Consider the following 26,672-nt stretch of genomic DNA (forward strand, 5'->3'; position numbering starts at 1 on the left):
AGCCAGGTCTCAGTCAAACAGAAGATATCAGGTGACTCATTCTCAATAAGATCATAGATATCTTGGTAATGTTTCACCAGCGACCTAACGTTCAAGTTCCAAATACTAAGCTCATGCAGGGAGCGTTTACTTCCAGAAACAGAATCCTCACCGATACAACGAGGGAGGGCGGGGGCACCAAGCGACCACCTACCGCAGGCACACTGGTGAGGGCCACACATCGGACTCACCCGAGCCACATCACATCTCGGGAGACGCTGTCTAATGGACACGAGCGTCCCTTGAGTAACGGAACATCGCATCCACCACAAAACCAAAGACCGGAGTCCTGCCCTGTCCAACGTGTCCCAACGCGGATGGGCGCAGACGGGCAGGACTCTGGCATGACTCAGGCTAAGCAAAGGCGCGTCCGCTTCGCGATACCGCTGCGCTTGGCGGGGAGCATTAAGTAGGTGTCCCTCACTAGCTCCTGCGCACCAGAGCGCTCGCAGATGATGGCGCCTGATCAGACAACCACTCCACTCCAAGATGGCGGCTGAAAAATAACCCCACCCCGGGAACTGGACCCGCTCAAACAGCGGTGCGTTCCGATTACAGTGCAAGTAATAGGGGCAAAGAATCCCTAGTTTAAAATCCAGGAGAAATAACCAAAAGTATAGGAAATAGGTGTTTAAAATCAGCAGTTCAGCAATGAAAGCGCGAAGAGCTAAGCAGCGGTTCGATACATTGTCAGGTGGGGGGAAAAAGCTACGGAAAGTTGTTTGGTTTTACTCAAGGATTTCGTTCTTTCAATGTAGTAAAGTAAAGTTCTTTTGACATCTAGGGTGTGTAGAGCACTTTCTGCCACTGAGTCTTGTTGAGGGAAGAATACTGATAGTTCAACAGACTGGTTTAGGTAGAAGGCAGATACCACTTTGGGTAAAAATATTAGGTTTGTTCTAAGAACCACTTTGTTATGATGGATTTGTAAAAATGGTTCTTGTATGGTTAATGCCTGGAGTTCGCTCACTCTTCTGAGAGATGTGATGGCGACTAAAAGTGCTACTTTCCAAGTAAGAAACAGTAGTTCACATTTGGTTCAAATTGAGGACCCAGTAGTCTGGTAAGGACTATATTGAGATTCCACCCTGGAGAGGGTGGAACTCTTGGTGGAATGATTCTTTTAAGTCCTTCAATAAAAGCTTTGATCGCGGGAAATCTAAGCAAAGATGTCTGTTTTGCAGGTAGGCCGCTATGGCAGCTAGATGCAATCTTATAGATGTATACGCTAGGTTACATTGTTGTAGATGCAAAAGGTAACATATGTTTTGAATGGAAGCATCCAGTGGGTTAGTTTTGCGGAGTGAGAAATAAATGACGACCATCTTCCATTTTGATGCATAGCATGCCCTTGTTGTAGGGCGCCTAGCTTCTTTGATAACATTCATACAGTCTGGCGGAAGATTAACCCCTCCCATGCTCATGACGAGCTCAGCTCGCCACGAGGCACAGCCGCACCATGCCCATGACGAGCCGAGCTCGTCATAACTCACACGTGGGGATAATTCCTCTGCTGTGCTGAACGTTCCACGAAAACTGGTGTGGTCATGACTAGCTCATCTCGTCATGAGCACAGCGCCACCGTGCCGCACGGCGAGCCAAGCTCGTCATGAGCACCAGGGTGATGTGCGCGCCCCTATCACAGCAGGGTAATTACCCCCGCGGCCAAGGGGTTATGGTAGCCGATCTATAGGATTTCAGGGGCCAGATCACAAGGTTGAGCTGATTGGGATCTGGGTGTCTTATCTATCCATGGTTCTGAGTGAGAAGCTTGGGTGAGAGGTGCAGCTTTTGATGTGGCACTACTGATAGTCTCAACAGAGTTGTGACCCATGGTTGCTTTGCCCATGTTGGAGCAACTAGGATCATTGTAAGGGAATGAATGAGTGGGCGAGGCGGAAAAGCATAAGCAAATTTGCCGGACCAATTCATCCATAGCGCATTGCCTTTGTACAATGGGTGTAGATACCTGTATGCAAAGCTTGGGCTTTTTGCGTTTTGGTGTGTGGTGAACAGATCTATGTCTGTCCCCACATGTGAAAGAATGGAAGAAGAACTTGAGGGTGAAGTTCCCATTCGTGGATCTGTTGTGTTTGATGGCTGAGCAGATCCGCTATTTGATTGTGTACTCCTGGTAGGTGTTCTGCTAGGAGGTATATCTACCGTGGAATGGCCCATCTCCAGATGCTCTGTGCTAGACGGGATAACTAGAGTGTGTGTGTCCCCCCGCCCCCCCCCCCCCTTCCCTAATTTTGTATGTAATACTTTGCTGTTATGTTGTCTGTATGGATTAGGACAGCTTTGCCTAGCAGTTATGGTTGAAAAAACTCCAACGCTAGAGAGAGTGCCAACGATTCCAGGTAGTTGATGGGAATTGTTTTTGTTGAGAGGTCCATAAACCTTGAACGGTATGGTTTTGGATATGTGCTTCCCAGCCAGTGAGCGATGCATCTGTTGCTAGCACTATCTGTGGGACTGGCTCAAGGTACGACCTCCTTTTTGGTAAGGTTTTTTTGTGGTCCATCACTGCAAAGAGCGATGGGTGTGGTCGTCCACTAACACCAGATCTGTTAGTTGACCTTGAACCTGGTTCCACTGACATGCTAGACACTCTTGTAATGGGCACATTTGCAATCTTACATGAGGAACGAGAAAAATGCAAGAGGCCATCATTCCTATTAGCTGCATTAACACACTTGCTGGTAGTGAGTGTTGTGGTTGAAATCTTAGAACTAGGATTTGTATAGCATTTATCCTGACTGGATTGGGATATGCTAGGCCTGTGATAGTATACACCGTCGCCCCTAGATATTGTTGCATTGTGGGCGGTTGGAGATGGGATTTGCTTAGATTTTGTGACTCCCGGACTGTGAAGCAACTGTATTGTTTGGAGTGAATGTTGAACACAGCTGTTGTCGGAGTTCGCTTCTATGAGCCAATCGTCTAGGTAAGGGAAAACATGAATTGGTTGTCTTCTGAGATGGGCTGCAACCACTGCGAGGCATTTGGCGAAAACCCTGGGTGCTGTAGTGACTCCAAATGGGAGCACTTTGAACTGGAAGTGTTGACCAGCTACCACAAACCTGAGAGATTTCCTGTGAGCGGGATGTATGGGAACGTGGAAGTAGGCATCCTTTATATCTAGAGTGGAGAGAAAGTCTCATTGTAGTAGTGGAAGCACTTGTTGTGAAGTGACCATGTGGAAGTGGTCTGATTGAATGTAAAAGTTGAGCGGTCTGAGGTCTAGTATTGGCCTGAGAGCCGTCCTTTTTTGAGATTACATAACAAAGGGAATAGACTCCTGCGCCCTGATAAAGCAGAGTAACTTGCTCTATTGCATCCTTTTGTAGCATTGCTAAGACCTCCTGTTTGAGGAGCGCCAGGTGTTCTAATGACATTGGACGCTGTCTTGGAGGAATGTTGGGAGGTGCAGAAGTGAGTTTCAGGCAATAACCATACTGGATAATCTGTCTTACCCATTTGTCTGTTGTGATGGAATTCCAGACCTGTAGAAACTGTGAGAGGCGTACCCCGACAGGAGTGGGATGATCATGGTAAAGTGTAGGGAAGTCACTGTTTGTTATTAGGTGAGTTGCGGGTGTTATTACCTCTGCCTCTACCCTTGTTGTTACCTCTGTAGCCTCCTCTATTGTATCCCCTAGAAAAGGAGCCCTGGTTAGGACTTTTATAGGATGAGGACGGGTGTTCTGATGTATTTGTTTTGGAACCTTCTCTATAAAAGAAGCGACTACAGGAGCCTCTGGTAGATGGTTGACTGCAAGGCTCCCATTGACTTTGCGGACTCCGTGTCTTTTTATTAATCTTTTCTAAAGATGCATCGACTGCAGGGCCAAAGAGGTGCTCTTGATCAAATGGTTGATTTAGAATGGTATTTTGTACCCATTGCTTAAACCCAGATACCCTGAGCCAGGTGTGTCGGAGTAGCAAAACACTGGTATTTATTGCACGTGACGCAGTATCTGCTGCGTCAAGTGCACATTTGATGGAAGTATTGGTTATGAGCTTCCCTTCTTGTATAAGGTAATTGGCTTTCTCCTCATATTTCTAGCTCATCATAGTGGGCCCTATCATATCGTGCTAGAAAGGCTTGTGTGTTTGCTATTATATAGGACTTTGCAGCTTGAGACGCCATACGTTTACCTCACGCGTCTAATAATTTAGATTCTTTGTCAGGAGTTGGTGTTTCCCCTGACCCTTGGGAGCTTGCCCTTTTGCTTGCATTGGCAACCACTAGTGAATCTAAAGGAAGTTGACCCGTGAGAGATATATATATATATATATATATATATCAGTGGGAGCTGCTTTATATTTTTTGTCTAGCTCTAACTGGGTCTTTGAACACTTCAGGAGCGTGTCTAAGAAGGCCGTGTAACATGGGTAAGACATGAGTAGATTTTTGTGGTTGGGCAAAAGTCTCCAATAGAAAATCCTCTTCTACAGGGTCTGAATGAAGTTTGACCTTCTGGTATGTGGATGCCCTATTGATTAGCTGGGCCAAACTCACATTGTCCTCTGGTGGGGATCGTTTTTGAGGGGTAGAAGTCCAGATCATTGGTTAGATCAGGGTCAGTATTATAATCATGCCATGGGTCTGGTTCCTGTGGTGAATCATCAGGATCTAATGGCATTACGTCTTCATCTAGCTGCCCATCCCCATGTGAATTGTCACTGTCCTCTGCTTGTGGAGAGTGTGGTGGCGAAATGATTACATTAGGGTTAACTTGTGGTGGAGGTGAACGTGAAGGTGAAGTGTTAGTAGCTATATGAATCTTCTTTGGAGGAACTGGAGCCTGTGACAAATGTTTTGGTTTCCTCTTTGTAGGTAGCTTGGTGACTATGTGACCAGTCTTTGGGTGAATAAAGATGGTAGTCTGTTTTGGATCGGGAAAGAAAAGCTCTGATCGATAGTTTTGCTTGGCACTGAAGATTTTTCTTTGGAAACAGTTTTTGGATGTTTTGGGACAATGTCTGGTACAGCATCATTCCCTGGTTTCAACGTTTTCAGTGCCTTATCCTTTAATGGTCCTGGCTTTGAAGTTTTGGACGCCATAGTCTTTTCTGTGTGTTTCGGTGTCGAGGTTCTGTCTGTGTGCTTCGGGCCCGAGGTTTTATCCGGCAGTTACGGTGCCAGTAGCTTATCCAGCTGCTGATGCTTTATTCGGCCATTTAGGTGCCGATGTTTTATCAGACTGCTTCGGTGCAGAGGGATCTTTTGTAGATTTCAGTGACAAATGTTTTCCCGGTGCCAGTGGAAGAGGGTATGGCAACTCGGACAACTGAGCTTTCGGTGCCGAAGGTGGTTTCTTGGTACCGGATGGTTGGCTGGAGCCGGATGGCTTTTCTTCGTCCTTCAGTGCCGGGCCCGGGCATTTGAAGTTTTTGTATGGTGTGAACCTGAGCCCGAAGGCGAAGGTGTTACTGGAGCCATTGGTATGGGCTTAGTCAGGGCCGGGGTCTCAGTACTCACGTCCCTTTGAGCCGGGGTGATGTCATCTTCGGCGTCAGACGTCTACTTCGAAGTCCGAAATCTCTTCTTGTTCTGGCTCCGGAAGTTTATAGGGACCTGGATGGAAGATATCGGAATGGAACCTGTGCCTCGCTGCCTGTCGCAGCGTCGAGCTCAACGATCCCCGATAGTCTTTTTCGACTTGAATGAGAGGCATGCCTCCCAATCGTCCTCTCGATGTTCTGGAGAGAGGCACAGATTGCAAATGGGATGGAGATCCAGGTGTGGAAACTTAGCACCGCACGGTGGACATTTCTTAAATGGAGTCTGTTCCATCAAAGTCCATCTCTATCGGTGCGGGTAGGCCCAACGTCCCACGTCTAGATTCGCAGGCGTTTAAGTTTTATCGAAAGTGGTCGGAGGTGCGCGTCGAAGGCACGCGATCGAGACCATCCCGTCGGTTAAGTGTGATTGCGCGTCGAAGGGGGCTGGATAACCATTCCGGAACGCAGCAAGTCACATCCGAACCCGATGGCGGGAAAAAACAATCAAACGATTGAGCCGAAGCCCATGCGCAACGCCGACCGAAGGAGGAGCCACCAACCCCGCGACCACAAGACCTCCTCGAAGACAAAACAACATGCAAACATCCGAGCCCAACACCAGACGGCGACCTATGCACAGTGCACAATCTGCAGCTCATATGCCTGGAACATAGTGTTATCGGTTCAGAGGTAAGTACTTTGTAGTGGTAGTTGGGTTTCTGGGGTTACCCTCGGGGGTCCCCCAGGGTCAAGGATGCACTCTTGTTACACCCTCAGCGGCACTAGGGCTGCCGGGTGCAAAGTGCTGAGGCCCAATGTTACTCAATTGGGGGGTAGGGGGCCTCCGGTTGGTTGCTGCTCACGAGCATGCCACAAGGTTGTGGGAGTAAAGCTTCTGGACTTGAGCTCAGAGCAAATAGGGGTTCAAGCCAGCATAAAAGGTACACCCTCAACGGCACTGGGGAGGCTGGGTGCAGAGTGCTGTTTTGGCATTAGGTACCCAGTAGCTTTCAATGTGGAGTCTCCGGTTTGCAAACACACTGCAGTCTCTGGGACGAAGGTCTTCTGGGTGCGACCACCACTTGGAGAGGTAAGTTGGGATGCTCGGGATTGGTTAGGCACCGTCGGTTGGGCTACCCATGGCCATTGGGAGTCGGGGCAGGGGGCCCTTTTAGTGTCAGATCTTCTTACCCGCTGCTGGTTGCGGTTGGGGGGCCTTCCGGTTTGAGGCTGCAGGCGTCGGCTGGAGGCATGAGGCAGGTCAGTGGATCTCGGGGTCAGGATTACCGGGGAGACCTCCTTTGGTGTTAGGTCACTCTAACTCGGGCCGTGGGTGTCTGGTGCAGAGTGGTGCAGACTCCCAGATCTTGCCAGAGGTGGAGTCTGTTGGTAAACAAATCCGATGTTCAGGGGAGATAGTCTTTTCTTTTGAAGGCAGGGATGTCAGATGAGGCCTTATGCTGTCACCTTTCTGGATCTCTTCTGTAAGAGATAAACCTTAAGCTTAGGGTGTCCACAATAGGGTGATACTCTCCTGTAGTATCATATTTGTCAAGTAAATGTGCCAGCATGGAAATCTATGTTTTTTTCCTGTCTGCTGACCGACTATGAGGTAGCACACAGCCCTTATTCATGATTTAAAAGTACTTTGTGGAGAGCCCAAAACCTATACAAATGTAATCAGTGGGAAGTCTATTGGTGTAAAAAGACCTGCTTTGAAGCATCATGGATTAAGATTGCCTATTTTGAGGCACTGTGGTTGGTGAGTCTCTCAAATGCAATTTAATTACCTATCTCTAGTGCAACTATAATGTGGGGACCTGTGAGAGCTATTTCTAGAACTGTTCCATTCCTTCAGATCAATTACATTCCTTTATCTTAGGGAGTCACCACGTTTTGTTCCATGGAAACCTTCTTTAGAGGGGTCCATTATTCTTCCCTCATTTTCCACCTTCAGTTTCAAAAAATGTTTTTCTTTTTGATTAGGTATTTGTTTTGCTGTTTATTTTCGTGAAGAGGCAAATTATGCGTTTTGCCATGAAGTCGCGACGAGGCCCTCATGTTCCGATAGGGCACAATGCACCCAAGGTGAGTGATTAGTGGCCATTTCTGTTCTTAATTTGTGGCCACGTTTCACTACAACTTACAGATTTATTGATCATGTTGAATTGTTATAGGAAAAGCAGGTTGTCCATAGAAAACTAAGATACCGTAGGAAACCTCTTAGCCTTAAATGTATTAGGTGGGGTGTATGTATGTGTATATAATATATTTGATACAGCATCTCCATCCATAACTCAATACGTATTAAAGTATACAGGAACTTCATTCAAAGAATACATTGGCAACAACCGTGCAATTGCTTAACTATGAAAGGGCTTGTCAGGGTTCTCTGTGATTTAAGGTTCCTGTTTGAGCATTTTGCATCCTTATAAAGCCTCTAGTTATCAGAGACCCTGGACTGTTTCCTGAACTAGCTTGTAGCGTATGGCTTTTTTGGGGGGTGGGGGGTTGAGGGAGCAGAGGAGCATTTACATTCGTTAGTTTACAACACCTGGCGATCTAGTTCTCAATTTCAAATGAGCATTATGTTGCCAATAAACTCTATAATCAACCAATATATAATAAATATGCCTAATTATCTACATTTCATATCTTATCCAGGTTCACACTGTTCTCTTCTTCTTAAAGGATATGCTGCAATCTAGCTTGCATACGTGATACGGGTACTAAGCCTTCTGCATTATATGTAGCTGGTAGAGCCTACATGCAGAGTTTGGGGAGAATGCTCGTTACTTTGACATACATCTGAATATATATCTGTCAGATATAGATTACAGGATAAAGGTTCCAATATGCTGCCTTCTTTGACTCCTGTATAAACTAGAAATGTAGATGTTTTATACTTTATATCCCTCAGTGCCAGCGCTGGTGGGCCAATATTTTACTTTGCCAATACTTTTCTCCCATTCTTTATACTTTGTTAGTCACCCTTGTGTGTTTAAAGTGCCTGCAGGTTACAGTAATTTAAAGTACTGTCTTGCCGAGGCCAGACCTATTACCTTTGCTAATGTTTAAGTATAATTATTGTGGAAGAGGTCGATTGACATTATTACAGAGAACTGTTAAAAGATTCAGATTCCCTTTCCAGACCTGTGAGCAAACCAGGCTTAGGATCGGTCCCCTAAGAGATAAAGTTTAGGTTGCTGCCTCTGGATGTACCAAAGACATGAGGCCAATTTTACATCTGCACTGCTTTCTCTAATAAATGCATAGGCCCCGAGGTGTTAGAACCTGTCTGGTTTGGGATTCATGACGCCCTTTTGGTTATATGTGAATAGGGTGGGTGTATGTTATTAAAATCTGCATGTTTTTGACATTTTCCCTGAAAATGTTATCCTGCCCGCTTGCAGCACTGTTTTCCCATGTGAAAGCTAGCATTTGCTTCATATTTTTCTTTGCCTGCTATTTTTTTCTGTCCTGTCAAAATGAACTTTGCACGTAACTAATCATGTTCCCTCTTTAGTTCAAGGTTCGACTGCAAGCCTGTTAAGCATTTAATTGAAAATGTATTAAACTGGAATACTCTACCTGTTTAATGCTTCCTGTTCTTTAATTTCAATCTGCTTGACTAGTTAACTTCTAAGCATTCTACAGACCTCTACGTTAATAAAATATCTAAATCTACATGTATAGCAATTTTTACTTGCTTACTATGTCCTATTCTTTACCCAATATTCTCTCGTTTTTGCAATGGGCCTAGTCTCGAGTAACAAAGATGCAGGGTGTCTTGTGTAGATACTGCACAGTGTCTTTTGTTGACCATATCTTGTCTCCATCCTCCCCCCCCCCTCCCCCCACCCCCCTTGCAATAATAGGACCTGAAGGAGGAAATTGATGTGCGACTGTCTAAAGTCCAAGAGGTGAAGTATGAACCTCAGCTTCTGGCAGAAGATGACAGCAGATTGCGGGAGTTGGAGGAACGGGGCCATGAAGGTATCACAGTTTTACCCCTCGCATTGATTCTGTGACTGAATTAGGATTAGGACAGTACATCTATGCAAACCTTTTCCATTCCCTCGCCCCTTTGAATACCTAACAGGACATCAGGAGGTTGGTCAGCTCACTAATTCAGGCAATCTGTTTGAAGGGGATGTGCTTTTATACTCCTCCTCCAAGGACACTGCTGTCTTCCACAATCCTTTTTTAATTGGTGTATATGCATTGTTATTCCTTAATCTATTCAAAGCTTTTAATGATTATCTTTAGTGAGATGGGACAGAGTCTAACCATGGACCTTTAATGGTTATTCTGTTTCTGCTCGTAAAGTTTTACTTGCTGAGGATTGTACTGAAGATCTACTGGTACTTTTGAATGTGTCTGATATGATAACCCACACTTTTCCCCCCATGACCTTTTTCGTCTGTAAGCTTCTTGCATCTCCTTCTCTTTAGGTTGCTATAACTATTTATACAGAATGAGGACACTGGATGCCATCAGAGCTTCAGGTATTTATTCTTCTATGAGAAGTGTGTTCTGTGTTGAGTATGTGGAGTGTCAGTTGCGTTGGGCAAAGTGGATGAGGCAGTTTCACATTGAGGAACAATATCTGTAGAATCTCTGGGATGCGTTCAATTTTGGAAGCCTCTTTCAGAGCACCCAATTTATTTCACTCATTGTATTAGTTTAGCAGTAATTAAAATGCTTACTTTCAGGCCACTCCTGGCTGGATTAGTATTTCGTCTTCTTAGAGGTTTTAAGATCCAGCCTGTTTAATTAAACCTCCTTGCTGTTACTTTGCTTTACTCGCACCACAGGAGTAGGCCAGTCATTTGTTTTTATTCTTTTTCTTCCTATATATTCAAGAAAAGTAAAATTAACTTTGATAATCTGCACCTTCAGCATTGTGTCAAGCATTTTTGTTGTTGTATTCTTTACGGAGGTTTGTATAGCGCAAACTTGACCCGAAGGTATCGGGTATCGGAGCGCTTTACATGAGCACCAGTTGTTACATAAGGACTAATTCATTTTTGGTACGCACAGGGAGATTAAGGGATTTGGCCAGAATCGCAGGATGTTGAGCGTCATTGCCGAGAATCTAACCAGGTGCCCCAGATTTGAGGTCGACCGCCCTAGCCGTTAGGCTACATCCTCTCCCATTTCCTCCCTTGAATCGAGAGCGAGGCACAAGTAGACACTGTGGACAGGGAGGCTATCACTTGAGGAATAACTTTTTTACCTTGCAAATTCTACAAGTGTATAAACCTAACGCAACCTCACTTTGCATTTGACATGTCCGGACCAACACTGGCCTCCCTTGAATATGTTCTGCAACTGTTCAAAAAATTGCAGTTATTTGCAACCACTAGCAACGAAGGAGCCATTGGCCTATTTCAAGCTGAATGGGAACCTAAGAGAAAAAATTGATCACAGGGTCTTGTTTTAAAATTCTAGTTAAAACGATCTTGTTTTAAGCTACATAGATGTAATGGCGAAGAAGGGTACAGTAGCTAATAGAAAGGGCTATTGTCCTTCTGGTCTTTATAAGACATTCATGCATCCTCTATTTTCACAGGCTCTCTCACTAGCTCTTCAGCTGAAATGGCAATCCCGTTTATCATTGGTATATTCCAATACTCAATGGGATCAAATTTTAGAAGGTCTGCATAGGGGGGTTCGGGAAGCTAGTCTCAAATTCTGTATTTTCAAAATTCTCCATGAATGGCATTGGTCTCCTGTTAAATTACACCAAGCTAAGTTGTTATTACATAGTTCCTGCTGGAGATGTTCTGCTTCCGGATGTGATATTACACATATCATTTGCGAGTGTCCTCGTACTAGATCCTTTTGGCTTTTTGTGAGGAAGACATTGGCTTCTACAATGTCATTACCTTTACCTTTTACACCTGCCAACATTATTTTACACTATTTTCGAGGCTTCCCGAAACTTTCTAAACCGCAAATTCGTCTTCTTCATACTGCTTTGGCTATGGCAAAAATTTGTATACTACGTCACTGGAAATCCCCCTCGGCTCCTTCTCAGGAAGAGTGGTTGGTGGCAATGACGCAAACAGCTTTCCATGAACGCACAATTTATAATTTACAAGATCAGGCTTTCATTTTTCTCCAAATTTGGTCCCCTTTCCTGGAAACTACTGTGGACGATCACTCTGTTCCTACTCCTTCTTCTTCTACACACACTGTTTCTGCTTAACTCTATTCTCTCTATGATCCCCTCCTTGATACTTTACTATTGATGCCTTTTGCCCTTCCTTTGTTCCACTTCTTTTCTTATATGTTCTTGTTACTCTGGTAATCTCTTCCTTTCTTTTCTTTTCCTTCTTTCTTTCTCTTTTCCTCTCTTTGCTTTTCTTTTTTCTTTCTTTTCTTTATCTTTTCCTCTATAGTATAATTTACCTATATTCTTCCTATTCTTACCACATATAGGATTATGGAATATATGTTAATTTTGTTTCCTCATATTTGTTATGCCTTATGTGAGTTCTCTTCTCATTTGTATTTTCTTCCATTTATCATAATATTCTTCTAATTTATTACTACATTTGTATTCGTATTTTCATCTGCAAATTTTAATAAAAAATTTCAACACAAAAAAAAAAGGGCTATTGTCCTTGTGGTGAGTGCTGGCGGGACAATGGGTTGTAAGTCTAGTTATCTATGTGAATTCAAAGGCAAACACTGCATATGCCTGTTTCTAAATGTGTTGTTTAAATTACTATTGAAATAGCTTTTCAAAAGAAAGCTCTTACACTTTTCAAATGTTTGAGCTTTTGGAAGTGTTCTGTAGTTTAGTTTCTGTAGCCTTTCGATCATTGTGTACTCTTTTCTTGTCATTTCTTTATTTATTTTTTTATTGCATCACAATTGCTCCCTGTCGTTAAACAATCACCCGTCTCCTTTCTCTTTGATTGGTTGCCTAACACAGCATCAATACACCCCAACCCAGTAAGCCCCCTCTCCACCCGACCACTGATCAATCTAGGGGAGGTTCCCCTGGAAAGGAAATGGAGGATGGCTTGCTTAAATAAAAAATTTGTAGGAGGGAGCAACATGGGGTAGGTATGGGGACAACACGGAAAGTGGAGTGGTGGCTTTTTATTTTCTTAATGCAAGTGGAGGGAGGGAGCAACACATGGTCAGGGATGAGAGAACACTGAAAGCATGGGTGGGGTTAGCAACAAAGGATGAGGAGGTGCAGAACAAACCTAGAGGGCAAGAGTGGGGGCAAGCAACAGGGTAGGCAGCGCGACACCACGGAGAGAGAAATGTGGAGCACAGTGTGACGGAAGATAAGCAAACTGGCAAGACCGAGCAACTTGACGCTGGGGGTAAAATCACAGAGGAGATGCACACATGGGGCAGGGGAGAGAAGCACATGAGAGAGAGCGCAACATGAATTATGGATGGGAGAGCAGTCAAACACGAGGAAATTAAGCCCACGTAAGCAACTAAATGAGTTACACTAAAGTCAATCAATAGTAAAAGGGTAAGCAGTGGATGGGCTCTAAGCTTACTGTAAGCTGACCATGTCTTTTTACAACTGTGCACCTTCTTTCATGGCATATTTGCTCCCCCCTGCCCAAATAAAATAGCAGTACTGTCTATTTTGCCTGTTTTTCTTCTTTCCATCCAGCAGAATCCACAACCTTTGGTACTTTAAGATTTCCTAACGAGGGGATATGGTTGTTTGACCTGCATACCTTTTTGTAAAAAAAGTTACGAAGGCTTAAGCATGAGGTACCATACACACATTAATCAATCTCCACAAAAAAATCCAGGCAAAACTGAGCATGGAGGTGGACTCCTAGGCGTTTAAGGAGTTAAATGCTCTTGAATAACCTGCCTTTGAACTTGTGATTACGTTTTCTCCATCTATGATCTCTTGAATGCAGCTTAACTCCAACCTGTTTTGGAGGTCTTTTCTTGGGGTCCTAGTTCCACCTTTGGAAACTGGGCAGTTTCCTGTGTGGGTTCTGTCCTTTACCATTTGTAGCCAACAATATTATTTCACTGCAACTGGATATCTAAGTAGGTCCTTTAAGGTACTTGACTTTTTATGGTTTGGTGGGAGTAGTCAAGACCTGCTCTACAAGAGTATGGGCTAGAAATCCAGCTACATCAATAAATATCCAACTACTATTCTAGTTTTGTAGGAGACTAGGACTTTTATTTACAAGAAAATAAAAATAAGAAATTGTGAGATGCATCTGAAAAACGATTTCTGGGTTAGAGACTCAAAGTGAAACATACTTTTAATGTTTCCACTCAAAGCTCTACATTTGATCAATTTATCCTTACACTGAGTTTACCTTTAAGATTCAGTGGCTTAAATATTGTGTTTATAAGATAAATACTAAATAGCATCTCTACCTTGGTATGTTTAGTGCCCTGGTTCCTTGCTATGTAGCTTTAGTTGAAGGCCAAAGCCTATCTGTTGACTTTCCAGCCAAAGTAATCCAACCCCTTCCCCAAAATACACCAATCAACGAGCAGTTGAGGGTAATGGGCTATGTTGGTGGAAGATTTCAGTTGTAGGTATACTGCTGCTTCTCCACAATTGTTAATCTATGATCTTTGGTCACTGGTTCTTACAAGTTGGCTTGGCTACTGGGACCTGATGGCATCTGAACAATCATGGGTCTGTGAGGCATTCGCCAAGCAAGCCTCTAGTGAGCTTGACCTTGTACCGTTTTTCCTTATTCTGTTTTGGCCCTTCCATCACATAGCAATCTAGCTCAAGGCCTGCTATAGACCTTTGCAAACAGGATTTCAAAGCTCCAGGCTTACTCTCAAGCTTGGGGACGGATTTTTACAAGCACTTAGTCCCTCCCAGTGGATCTGGCCAATACCGGTGTGTAGGATCTCCTAAATGGTGACATGATGTAAGATATAATGGCTGCGGAGTGGGCAGTATTAATCCAGCCTTCGACCCAGGCAGGGAGCCTCAGACACTTTTCCCTTCTCTGCTGCACAGGAAGTGTTATTCTGCATTAAGCATACAAAGAAATACTGACAGACAGACTTTCCATTTATTACTAACTGAAGAGTTCTCTTGGTGTTCTTTTGGGGATCTTGGTGATGGCAGAATTTAGAAAACTGGGACAGGATTATGCCAACTTTCCGCTGGAAGTTGTCATATCCAGGGCATAGAGACAACAAAGGTAGGTAGGCTACTACTCTCCTAACTCCTCTAAATGTAGTATTTAAGAGGCTTCCAGAATTTCAGATTCCACTGACTAAAAATAAGGACACTGAAGAGCAGAACCGGCGAGAACTTAAGACTGCTGTGGACTTTAAGTGCCAAACCCTGCCTGCTGCAGATATTTTCCAAAGACCCAACTCGTCCTGCTGCTGTGCGACCTCCACAGGGCCCGCAACATTGTCAGCACTCCCAGCAGCCAGCATCTCCCTTGGAGTAGAGACTCTACTCATCTGCAGCCAGCAGTCACCAACTGTGACGTCTGGTTTAAAGAAGCTGCTGTCCACCAAGCAGTAGCCGCCCAGGTGACGGTCAGCGCGCTCAAGGAGGTCAGATCATTCTTCCTGCCATGCCTTAAGACTGCAGGACGTCCACAAGCCCTCCTCCACCAATATCCGGGGTACCAGACCCTTGCTGCAACCAATGCCTGTTGAAAGTCCAGTCTGGATTCTCTGACATTAGACTACCAGTCAGTGAGGGACTTGTGCATTGCGGAGGCCAGTACATAGTGGCTTGGCCGTTCCTATTTTTGGCCCGTTTACTGCCTGGCCGATACCAGTGAGCACTCTACAAAAAAGTCACTCTGGCCTAAAGAAGCAGACTGCTCTTCTCCCCCCCCCCATCCCCCCCCTCCCCCAACACACACACACACACACAGCCTATTTCCATGTGGCTGGCCCCTTCCTTTCTACCGCGTAGCGTGCAAGGTTTACTACCAGTCCAGCACCTCTGCACTCGCAATTGCCAGGGCAGATGCAACCGATCTGCTGATGGAACTTCGGTCCTCCCCCCTCTACCACCTCATGACTGAAAAGGGTGCCATAGAAACGCCTCGCAGGTATAAATATGATGTAGATGTTCTAACCCACCCCCACCCATAGGAAAGCATTACAACTAAAAACGCACTGTTGGTTAACTGTGCTAAACTGTAAAGTGTATTATGAAAAAGTACTTGCTTGATAACAAAGCTCTAGGGATATGGATATATATATATATATATATATATATATATATATATATATATATATATATATATATATATATATATATCCTGGTAAGAATGGAGCCTATCCCTCAGGGCGGTCTGTCCTTGGGTTACCGGCAACCCCGAAATACTTTATACCAATTTTCCAAATTCAGACAAGATGGTCGGACACTCGGGGAAAGTTGCAGATAATATAATTTAATGCTGCAGAAAGCAACGCGTTTCAGCATAAGCCATGTTCACGCTGAAGACCTAAACTAACACTCCTCATGATGAAGCCACAATTTCAGCTGAAATGGTGGCTTCATAAGGAGGTGTGTTGATTTGTCTTCAGCGTGAACAAGGCTTATGCAGAAACGCGTTGCTTTCTGCAGCATTAAATTATTGTGACGTGTTACCGACCTTGCTGTGTTCCTCCCTCCTTTGGCTCCCGTAAATGCTACAAGCAAGAAAACAGGGACCGCCTGCTCAGGATTACGATGGACGCTTCCTAATTAACGGCACAACTTCAAAATGTTTTCTGAGCTGCGCTGAACAGTAAGTAGTAAATCACTCATGAATTTGAATCTGGGCATTTTGGACTCACACTGCCCTCAATCGGTGATAACTCCCCTACCAGTGGTTCCAAAAATGGAAACTCCAAGACAGATTCATAACCTTTAAGGAATCTGCCAGACATGCGAGGACAGGCGACCAATTAGCATGGAGCGGATGGGGCACAGCCTTGTTTTGATTCTGTGGCAGGGGCTTGAATGGAGCTCTGGTTGCCATGATAATAGGTTTCCTCACGGAGTCCCACCACTGGGAGGGGAAAGTGGAGTAAAGCATTTAGATATGATATGGGGGTGGTGCGGTGGAAGAATCAAGGGCAGGGCATGGTCGTCTGGGACATAAAGTAGACCAGGGGTCTCCAGCCTTTCCTGTGATAAGAGCTACTTTTGTTTAATAAAAATCACCCGAGCTACTAATATGATTAGTGTTGTAACAGTGACCACATCAGACATGATTACATCAGAGACCACTATAAGCAAGGTTACCAGCAGTGATCACTTCAGTCAATCAGACAGAGTTGTCAGCAGTAATGTAAATAAGCATTGGCATAGCCAATAGGTCTCCCCTTTGGAACCTTATAAGTATTTAGTTATGCAGTACAATATCCATGGTGCAACAACATCAACTGTTGCATGTCTAAACACTTACAAGTTCCCAAAAGCGAGACTTAATAGCTATGCCAATGCTTGTTGACCTGGTCACCCCCACTTTTTGCCTGGTAAATGATGTGATTTCAACTGAAAGTGCACTGGGTTCCTGCTAACCAGGTACCCAGTGCCAGAGCTCTTTCCCAAAACTTTGAAATTGGCAAAAGCTTTAGTACCCTCTGGAAGTCCCTAGTAAATGATACCCTGGTACCTAGGGCCTAAGGTCTGCAGCACGAATTGTCACAAATTGGCCCTTCACCAAGCACATGCAAGACTGCCATTTCAGGTTGCGTGTCCGGGTGCAGACAAAAGTGAAAGCCCAACATGACACACATCCCTGTGTGCCATATCCCCTACCACTGCATGTGATACAATAGGCCTGACCACCCTAAGGCAGGGTGCTTAGTATTACATGAAGGTATATCTGCATGAGAAGTTATGCCCCTGTGCTGGTTCATTCCATTACTGCCATTGCAAGTGATCAGAAAAGCCATTTTAAAACATGTGCTGGACACTGGTGAAAAGGTTTCCCCAGCTTCATGATGTCTTCACTGAAAATATGGATGTTGGCTTTTCCAATACATGCACCCAGAGGGCTGCTCCGAGGTTCTCCCTAAAAACCTACCCGCCTCTGGTGCACTTGCTGACTGGTGTCTGCCACCTGAAACGCTGTTCTGAACTCCTAGATGGAGAGCCTATGCTTTACAGGAGACCCAGAACAAAAGCCTGTCCTGGAAGAGTGCGTCACCCTCTGCCACAGGCTGACCTGCTGATTAGCCTCATTGGGCCAGCAAGCTTCAAAGAACCTGCCGCCTCTGGAATGCTCCTCTGACTTCAAAGGAGAGAAAGCCATTCTCCTCCCCAGCCCAAAGCCCCCTTGGCACCTGGACAGTCAGGAAAATTAGCTAGTCAGGCAGGCGTGCCACATCCAAGCTAGTACCACTCCTAAGGTGGGGGTACAGTAAGATGGACACGATTTTTGAAAATTAGCCATATTTGTGAAGGCATACTTGGAAATTCTGGGACCATTATGCCCACACGAATCGCTCATATTGGGGTGGCATAGCAACCCCAAGGGTTAGTAGACCTTTGGCTACTACCTTACACTCCCCTCCTGTCCCTACATTCAGTATTTAGGTGACTCCCTGGAACCAGAGAAGCAGATCCTGGTGACCTACGAAGGACACAGAGAAGAGACTGAGGCTTCCGGAACTCCCAAAACCTGCCAACCAAAGCCACCACTGCACTGGTCGCCTCCAGCCCGAGTTGAAGTGGGCCTCCAGTGCCAAAAAGGTTCCCCAGTGCTCCAGAGCTTGAGTCCACTGTGGCTTCACCCCTCATGGACTCCACAATGTCACATTAGCCTCTGCATGCAGACCCCTTTGACAGCGACTGCTCCAGGTAAAAAATAAAACAGATGCCTAAAGGCACCCCTGTATCCGTTGCTCCCGTGCTGTGGAAATGAGGACACTTGGTATCCATACGTCCCCGAGAATCTCAAGTCTTGAACTCTCCTGCTGGTTCACCCCGACTGGCTTCGTAGCCAGAGCCTTCCTACTCTTTTTACAGTGACTGATCCCTATTGAAACGCATTGGGCTCCCAACGTTTATTTGCACCTGGCTACCCTTGTGCCGCTGGTGATGTACTGTTGATGCTGTCTTTGACCTTGCCCACCACTCTCCTTCACTCCTCCAGATTGGTCCTGTAAGTCGATGTACCGTACCTGTTAGCAGAATTTGTTCTTCCTTCCATAGGATAACATTGCAGAACTCCGAAATTGCACCAAGTATCAACTTTTTCAAATGAAAATAATTCATATTTAAAAACTTACTTCCTGGGGGTGCTAGGTGGCGCCAGACCGAGATGGAAGCCATGGCGTAGAGATCCCGCGGCATCGGGCCAATCTGCCAACCTTTGGACCTGCGGCCGCGCGGAGACCGGGCCTTCATGCCACCATAGCGAGACTGTCTACTGTATACCTGCTCCAAATATCCATATTGAGTGCAATCGCCTGTCTCCTTGCCCTGTGCGATATTGGAAGCTGGGCGCGTTGCGCGGGGAGAGCAAGATGGTGTCAGCGTAAGCCTGTGTGCGCTGCCGCCGCCACGCCAGCTACCAGAGCCGCAGGTAATCGGCTACCTGCCCTGTGATCGGTGATGCTGGGTTCCCAGGAGCATTGTGCACATCGAGTGTTGAGGAAGCGGAGATCTCAGTGGAGCGCAAAGGGAGTTGCGCTCTGGATACTGGACAGAGCGCTGGAAAGATGGGTTGAGACTTGCCTCGCGGTCCTGTTTGCTTTTCCCGCGGCTAATTTTGAAACACTCCTTTGGATTGAGGTCCTTGCTCGCTCTTGCCACGGAGCCGGAACCGGAGCCAAGACACAGACACAGACATCTGGTGAGCACTCCGAGACTCCGTTAAAGAGACATTGCCTGGAAAGACAAAAAGTGCTTTCTTGGAGCTTTTTCTGTCTAGTGCTGGTGTGGGCAGTTTATTTTACACTTTCTGAATTCTGGGAACTGGGAGCTGCAAAGCGTATTAGAGAAACCTGGTACAGGTGAAGAGATTAGAAGGAAAGATATGAGCTATCGTGGCAAAAAGGTCTTAAAAGTAAAGACACCCACTATAGGAAAGGATTCCTCGGCGGGAGATGATGCTGGCAAGAATAAGTCCAGACAGGTCAGTGGGGCTATTTGGGGGGGGGTGGGACACTGGTCCAACCGTGGCAGGGGCAGGGGTCTCCAGTAAAGAACTTAAAGACAATAATGCTACTCTAGTGCAACCCCTTCCAGCCAAAATCTTTCTAGTGGCCAAAAGCCAGGCCACCAATGCTAAAAACAACATAACTAATGCGCAATGTCTTAATAGAACTGAAGACTCTTAACAGAACTGTGAAAATGGTGATATCAATCGAGTACCCGCTGCTAGTACGGAACCCAGTAACGCCCCTCTCAGACCAGAAGCTAACCTGACCTTGACCTGGAACACTCAGCAGAATCTTCTTTACCATTGCCTACTTCAACTGAAAAACATGACTGTATACTCGAACCTCCTACGCCTCCTAATTGTCTTCTAACTCCACTCCCTAAGGAGGGTGAACACCTAGAAACTGATGAAGGAGACAGTGGCAAAACCTTATGTACTCACTCTGAGAACTCGAATACCAGTGACTATCCCGCAAAGACGGAAGCTGCCATCCGAAACCTGGAAGTTCCTCCCGGCACTACCGCCCCTTGGACCCCAGAAGTTGGTAGAGAGGCCTTCTAATCGGTTTCAGACAGTACTCCGAGTTCATCAGGGGAAGAAGAGACTGAAGAAGATGAAGGCAACACTAACAGCACCAGTGAAGAGGAAAGTGAGACTTCCCGTGATAAGTGGTACAATTGCTCGCCCTAAAAAACCAAGAAATAAAATCAAACGGAGGAGCCAGCTTAAATGGGATTATTCGGACTCGCAGATGTCATACCACTTAGAAGAAGAGGAGCCGACCACGTCACAACCAATACCACAAGGACGCAGCCCAAGAAGATTGCAAGCTAAAACTAGCGAGACATCGGAGCCCTCACTTGCTGCCATTCTTGCCTTGATCAAGGACTTTCAGGAGGAGGTAAGAAACGAAAATAGGGTAGCTAAAAACGCAGCAAAAAAACTCCAGGGTGGTCTCAGACGATTAAATAAGACCTGTACAGACATCAGCGAAAGAGTGGGCATGGTAGAGGCCAGGACAGAACATTTGGAAACTGAAGCAGTGGCAACCAAACAGGTCACTGACTCCAATTCTGCGTGCCTCATGGACCTAATGGTGAAAATTTAAGAAAATGAAAACCGACAACGCCGGAATAACTTGCGCCTGCTGGGGATTCCTGAAGGAAAGGAGGGGGAAGACCCTAGACAATTCATCGTCAAGTTATTGCAAGACTCTTTTCCAGAAAATACTGAATGGGACTGGGACCGCGAAGTACAGCGAGCTCACAGGTTTCCCTTCTTTCAAAAAAAAAAATACAAAAATGGTAACTTGACTGAAGGACAGCCTCGGGTTTTCCTTGTTTATTTTGGTAATTTCCTCTTGAGACAATTGGATTACGACCAGGCCCGCCCTAACTCAAAAAAAGGGGCTCATGGAATTACCTCCTTCTCCAAACCGGACTTCTGCCATCAGACTATTGAGCGCAGATGGCATCTGCGACAGCTGATCTCTCCCCTACAACAACTAGGTGCTGAGGTGTACCTCATGAACCCGGCCAGGTTAAAGGTTATTCTACATGGCACCACCAAGGTCTTTACATATGAGATTAAAGCCAAAGAGTACCTGGAAGAGATCAGACTCAAGAAGGGAAACGGAGGAGCAAACTGATAAAAATGGGGGGGGGGGAAGCAATCTTCTATTTTATAGATGGATGGGGGGGGGGAAGAAAAAAAAAGAGAGAAAGTTACGGAAAGATAACTGCTATTTTTCTCTTGTCTTTTCTTTCCCATTTATCCTATAGTACCCCTGAGGATGTGATTGGATTTTTTTTTTTAAGCACATTCACTGTTCTAAGGCGTTTTGCGTGGTTGGCTTTAGTGGCTTATGATTGACAACCATCATTCAGGCTCCGCCTGATTGCTCACACAAAGGGGGGGGTGGGTGGGGGGAGGGTGGTAAGGGTGGATAGGGACACAAAAGGCACATACAGGCACTAACCATACATATACACATCAAATCTTGTTGACTATTTTTGTCTTCTCTCCTTTCTTTAAAACGCAGATGGGTACTGCTATAACCTTTAAATGGCTAGGATAGAACCATTAAGAATCGTCTCTGTTAATGTTTGTGGTTTGAATGATGCGTTAAAGAGACAAAAAGTGGCGATGGGCCTACGAACACTTGGGGGTAACATCATATGTCTACAGGAAACTCATGTAGAACAGTCCAACACATTTACTAAACACATTAGGGTTTAAAGTAGTGGGTGCTACTACGCAAGGAGCTAAGACAAAGGGCGTAGCAATCTTAACTGATAGAAAGTCTGCTATTAGCAACCCACGAACCAAATCAGATTCACTAGGAAGGAGGGTCATCACTCAGATTCAACTCCCTAATTACATCTCTTTCACTCTTTGCTCATTATATGATCCCGGGGTCATTTAACCAAGTTTCTAGCGAATTAGTGCACTGGCCTACCCCGATAGTCCTATGTGGAGACTTTAACATACATCTACCTAGCAACTGGGATGCCAACACAACCTGGAGATATAAAGGAAGGAAACCCCAAGTCTTTCAAGCTTTAACCTCATTCAAACTCATGGTCTGATAGACGGCTGGGCAAGCAGAAACCCGTCACTTTCAGGGTACTTTTTATTCAGCCCCGCACCAAGTTTTGGTTAGACTAGATTATTTTTTTGTTACTGCATCACTGGCCCCCAGCTTCACTATAGATACCGCCCCTCGTTTCATGTCCGACCATAACCCTATTATTCTCGCCATAAGGGAATTCGGGCAACCCAGAGAAGCTTCCAGATGGAGCTTTGAAAAAGCTTTATTATATGATCCTAGCTATATAAACCACATGCAAGGATGGATTCAGGTGTTCTTAGATATAAACATTGGCTCAGCCTCCCAAATGACAGTCTGGGATACCCTAAAGGCAGGGATCAGAGGCGAGACCCTTAGGTTCTCTGTGCAAAAAAAATAGAGCGGAAAAAACCCAGATCAAAGATCTTCAAGAAAAATTAAGAAAAATCGAAATTAAACTAACCCAACCACTTCACGCAGGGCTAGATTGTCAGCCAACTCAACAAGAAGCAATTTTGGTTAAGGCAGAAATAGGGGCAGTGTTTATGGACAAAATCGCGGCTAAGTGGGCAGCAGCAACGGAGAAGATTTACGAGTGTAGTGATAGCATTGGACATCACTTAGCTGTCAGGACGAGGCAACAAACTACCTCCAGTGAAATCCATAAAATCAGGCTTGCTTCAGGAACAGAGGTTACGGACCCTAGCCGTATTCGGCATGAGTTTCAGGAGTTTTATGCTAGGCTGTATAAGGAAGAAATTTGTTGCACGACCAGCACACTAGACAGAGATTTTTGAATATCTCAGCGAGATGGAACTAAGCAAATTAAGTCCAGGAGATGGCGAACTGTTAGATTTTACTCCTACATGGGAAGAAATCCTGGATGCCCTTAATAGCCTCCCAGACGGGAAGGCTTCTGGCCCTGATGGCATCCCCGTTGAGTTTTTTAAAATCTTTGCTAGTCAAATCAGTCATATTTACAGAGGTGATTACATCCATCTTCAACGGTACCTCCCCCCCAGCGTCTTGGTCTAGTGCTAGGATTTCTATTTTTCCAAAAAAGGATAAATCCCCACTAGAAATGAGCTCTTACAGACCAATAACCCTTATTAATTGCGACTCCAAAAAAATTTCTAAAGTATTAGCCTCCAGAATATCCCGAGTAGTGGAACCCCTTGTCTCAAAATGGCAACATGGTTTCATACCTAAGAAAGGGACTAGTGAACATGTCAAGAGAGTTATTACTCTGTTTGATGCTGCCCAAGTAGACGGAGACCCGATGTCACTCATATTACTCGACGCCGAGAAGGCTTTTGACCGGGTCTCATGGCGATTTCTTTGGAAAGTTATGGACAGTATGGGGTTTGGTGGCAGATATATGCAGGCGATACAGGCACTTTATCATCCGACTGCTAGTGTCACCATAAATGGACAACTGACGGAACCCCTTAAAATATCACGAGGCACCAGGCAGGGATGCCCCTGCTCTCTGTTATTGTTCGCCCTTTACTTAGATCCCCTTATCAAAAAAATAGAGAAAAACCACAACATTTTTCCAATAACATACTTCCAAAGCAGCTGTAAAATCTTGGCTTACGCTGATGACCTTGCTATTACCACTCCAGATCCTGTCAACTCCATACTGGCACTAGAGGATGAAGCCTACAAATTTGGGAGATTATCTGGATACGCCCTAAATAAAAACAAAACGCAGATATTAATAAATAGCAAAATCATCTGGACTGATACCAGAGTTGTACCACAGGCTAAATTCTTGGGCATCCTAGTTTCACCTAGACTAGAGGAAATAGTTGCAGTCAATTTGGCTCCCCTTGCTGTCCAGACGAAGAAGGCATTAAAGCAAATTGATAATCTGCATCTAACATTGGTCGGTAGGTGCAATGTTATTAAAATGACTTATTTTCCCAAATTATTATATTTTTTTCGGTGCATTCCCCTTGAGTTTAGTAAAAAAAAAAAAACGTACTTAAATTCCAACAAATTTTCACCCAATTTATTTGGGCATATGCTCAGCCCAGACGTGCATTAAAACATCTCACATTACCAAAAGACAGAGGGGGATGGGCTTTTCCTAACATTACCCTATATTACTGGGCGGCAGTCCTGCAGTATAGTTCAGTTCTGCTAAGAGATTCCACTTTTGGAATTGAAACATCTTTACCCTCACCCTTTCGGTCTTTGGTAGGGGAACAATATTGGGGCCACCTACTACGAGAAATAGCTTATGGATATTACAATCGCGTTAAATTTAAGACGCTAATGAATTCCTACAAAGTTTTTCGCCATGTCCGGAGAATTTTGGGACTTGGTAGGTATAACTTTTACTCCCCTATAACTAATAACTTAACCGGCTATATTTAGTTCATCTTATTTGTCTGAATGGCACAGAGCAGGGGTAACAAAACTTGGAGATATTCTAACAACCAGGGGGATCTAATCCTTTTCAAATTTACAGACTAGATTTAAACTAAAAAGTCAAGAAATATTTAAATATATGGCCATTCACGACTACTTATCTAGGAAGTTGGGAGGAACCAACGGATTTGCTGAGGTTGAGCTTAAGAACACCCTCCGAAACGTAACCTCTGCTCGCATTCGGACTATTTATCAAATTATAAACCAGGAAACCCCAGATGATTTAGAAACCATTGCCTCTAAATGGCACACTAAACTTATAAGTATATTTTATAACTCCCTGCGATTATCACAACATATTTTAATTTCTGCCTAACTCAAATCACAACATTTCAAAACTATATTCTTTTTGTACATGACACCTAGCAAAATCATCAAATGGGGATCTGGGAGAGTAACATTATGTCCACGCTGCTCTGAAGTAGGGGCGGACTCTATACATATATTTGCAACATGTCCAACTATCAACTCCACCCTACTCAGAATTCAGAAGTTACTTTGCGAAATAACTAACCAATCAATACTACTCTGAAGTAGGGGCGGACTCTATACATATATTTGCAATACTTCTAAATCCCACAACCATTCTTTTGGGAACACAATCTGACTCTGTAAGAGTAAAGGAGGAAGGGCTGATTTTTGTTGCAATGGCAGTATGGAGGATATGTGTCTCCGGCTGGTTAGATTCTGAGTCCCCCTCCTATGCACAATGGTTGGCTAGATTAGTCGCTACATACCATTTAGAAAAATCCGTATACGCCAAATAAGGACGATGGAAAAGAAGGACGGGGATTGAAATCTGGGGAACATTTTCTAAATGGATAGGTCAACAAGGGCAAGGGGACCCAGAGACATAATAGGGTTACGAGGCACCCATAATATCTTCTTTGTCATACTTGTCATACTTTGACATTATTTTCTTTTAGTTTATGTTCATTATGTATGTTTATTTGTGCCTGTATCATTGGTTTTCAACACTTATGAGAGATGGGAGGAGGGTGGGGGGGGGAATGGTCCTGAATATTTCTTTCTTTTGTAACTCTGTTTGAGATTCTGCTTTATGAAAAATAAAAAAAACATTTAAAAAAAAAGGAAGCTGGGCGCGCTGTGGGAGGTGCTGCACTGCGCCAGGGCCCTGTCCTTGGCGCGAAGAAATCGCCGCCATTTCGGGAAAAAGCATCCCCCGGGCCTAGGGGTGGCGCGCACGGCGGCAGTGCGACGGACTGAGTGTGTCATTATCCTTAGCCTACATCGACCCTCCTGCTGAGAACACCACCTACCTGGCCTCGACGAGGCATCCTGGACCATTGACCGCCGGGGGACGACACTGCGAATCGCACTGTGAGGTGGACTGCCGCCTTAATCATGACTGAGGCCTGGTCTTGTAGGTATTTTGGGGTTGCGGTCGGGCCTGCCTCCCCGCCTTCTCTCTCTGGGGGGTCATACTGACAGCGACCAACGAACTGTGTACGTACTGCTGCCATGGGCAAGACTGAACCACGACAGTCAAAGCTGCCCTTTGACACTTGCAAGACACCTAGCTCTGCTCCCAGGGGTCAAGGCGGGGATGACCCCCCTGAAACGAGGGACCCTGGCTGGGAGGAGATGCTGGTGAGCATGCAACAAAGCCTGACGTCTATAGATTCCAAAATAGACACCATGTCACTCCGTCTGGACAATGTCGTAGCAAAATTAGATGGTCATGAGGAGCGATTGAAGGAGGTAGAGCAAAGAGTGTCAGACCTTGAAGATGAGGCAAGTAGCAGCAGGAAGCACTCTGCGCAAATAGACAAACTCCTGAAAGTGATATCGGAGAAGAATGAGGAATTGAAATCGCGCTCGAGACGGAACAACGTGCGTATGTTAGGTCTGGCACAAACTACCAACACTGGGAGGCTGGGGGACTTCTTGGAACAATTGCTGGCAGACCTCTTTGGCAGAGACTCCTTCTCCATGCAGTTGGTCATCGAGAGGGCACATCGCTCCTTGGCCGCCAAACCCCTCTT

General features: G+C 45.1%; 1 protein-coding gene across 1 annotated transcript in view; it reads left to right on the forward strand.

Moving 5' to 3' along the window:
• The window catches only part of LTAP1 (lipid transport auxiliary protein 1), an 87,807-nt gene that overhangs the window by 42,155 nt on the left and 18,980 nt on the right, over positions 1-26,672 (forward strand). The window contains exons 2-4 of the mRNA XM_086947520.1: positions 7,537-7,638; positions 9,429-9,546; positions 10,005-10,058. Of these exons, the coding sequence (XP_086803646.1) occupies positions 7,537-7,638; positions 9,429-9,546; positions 10,005-10,058 (274 nt within the window). The remainder of the gene's footprint in view (positions 1-7,536; positions 7,639-9,428; positions 9,547-10,004; positions 10,059-26,672) is intronic.

Source organism: Lissotriton vulgaris, chromosome 12 (genome assembly GCF_964263255.1).
Source record: "Lissotriton vulgaris chromosome 12, aLisVul1.2, whole genome shotgun sequence".
NCBI classification, from domain to species: domain Eukaryota; kingdom Metazoa; phylum Chordata; class Amphibia; order Caudata; family Salamandridae; genus Lissotriton; species Lissotriton vulgaris.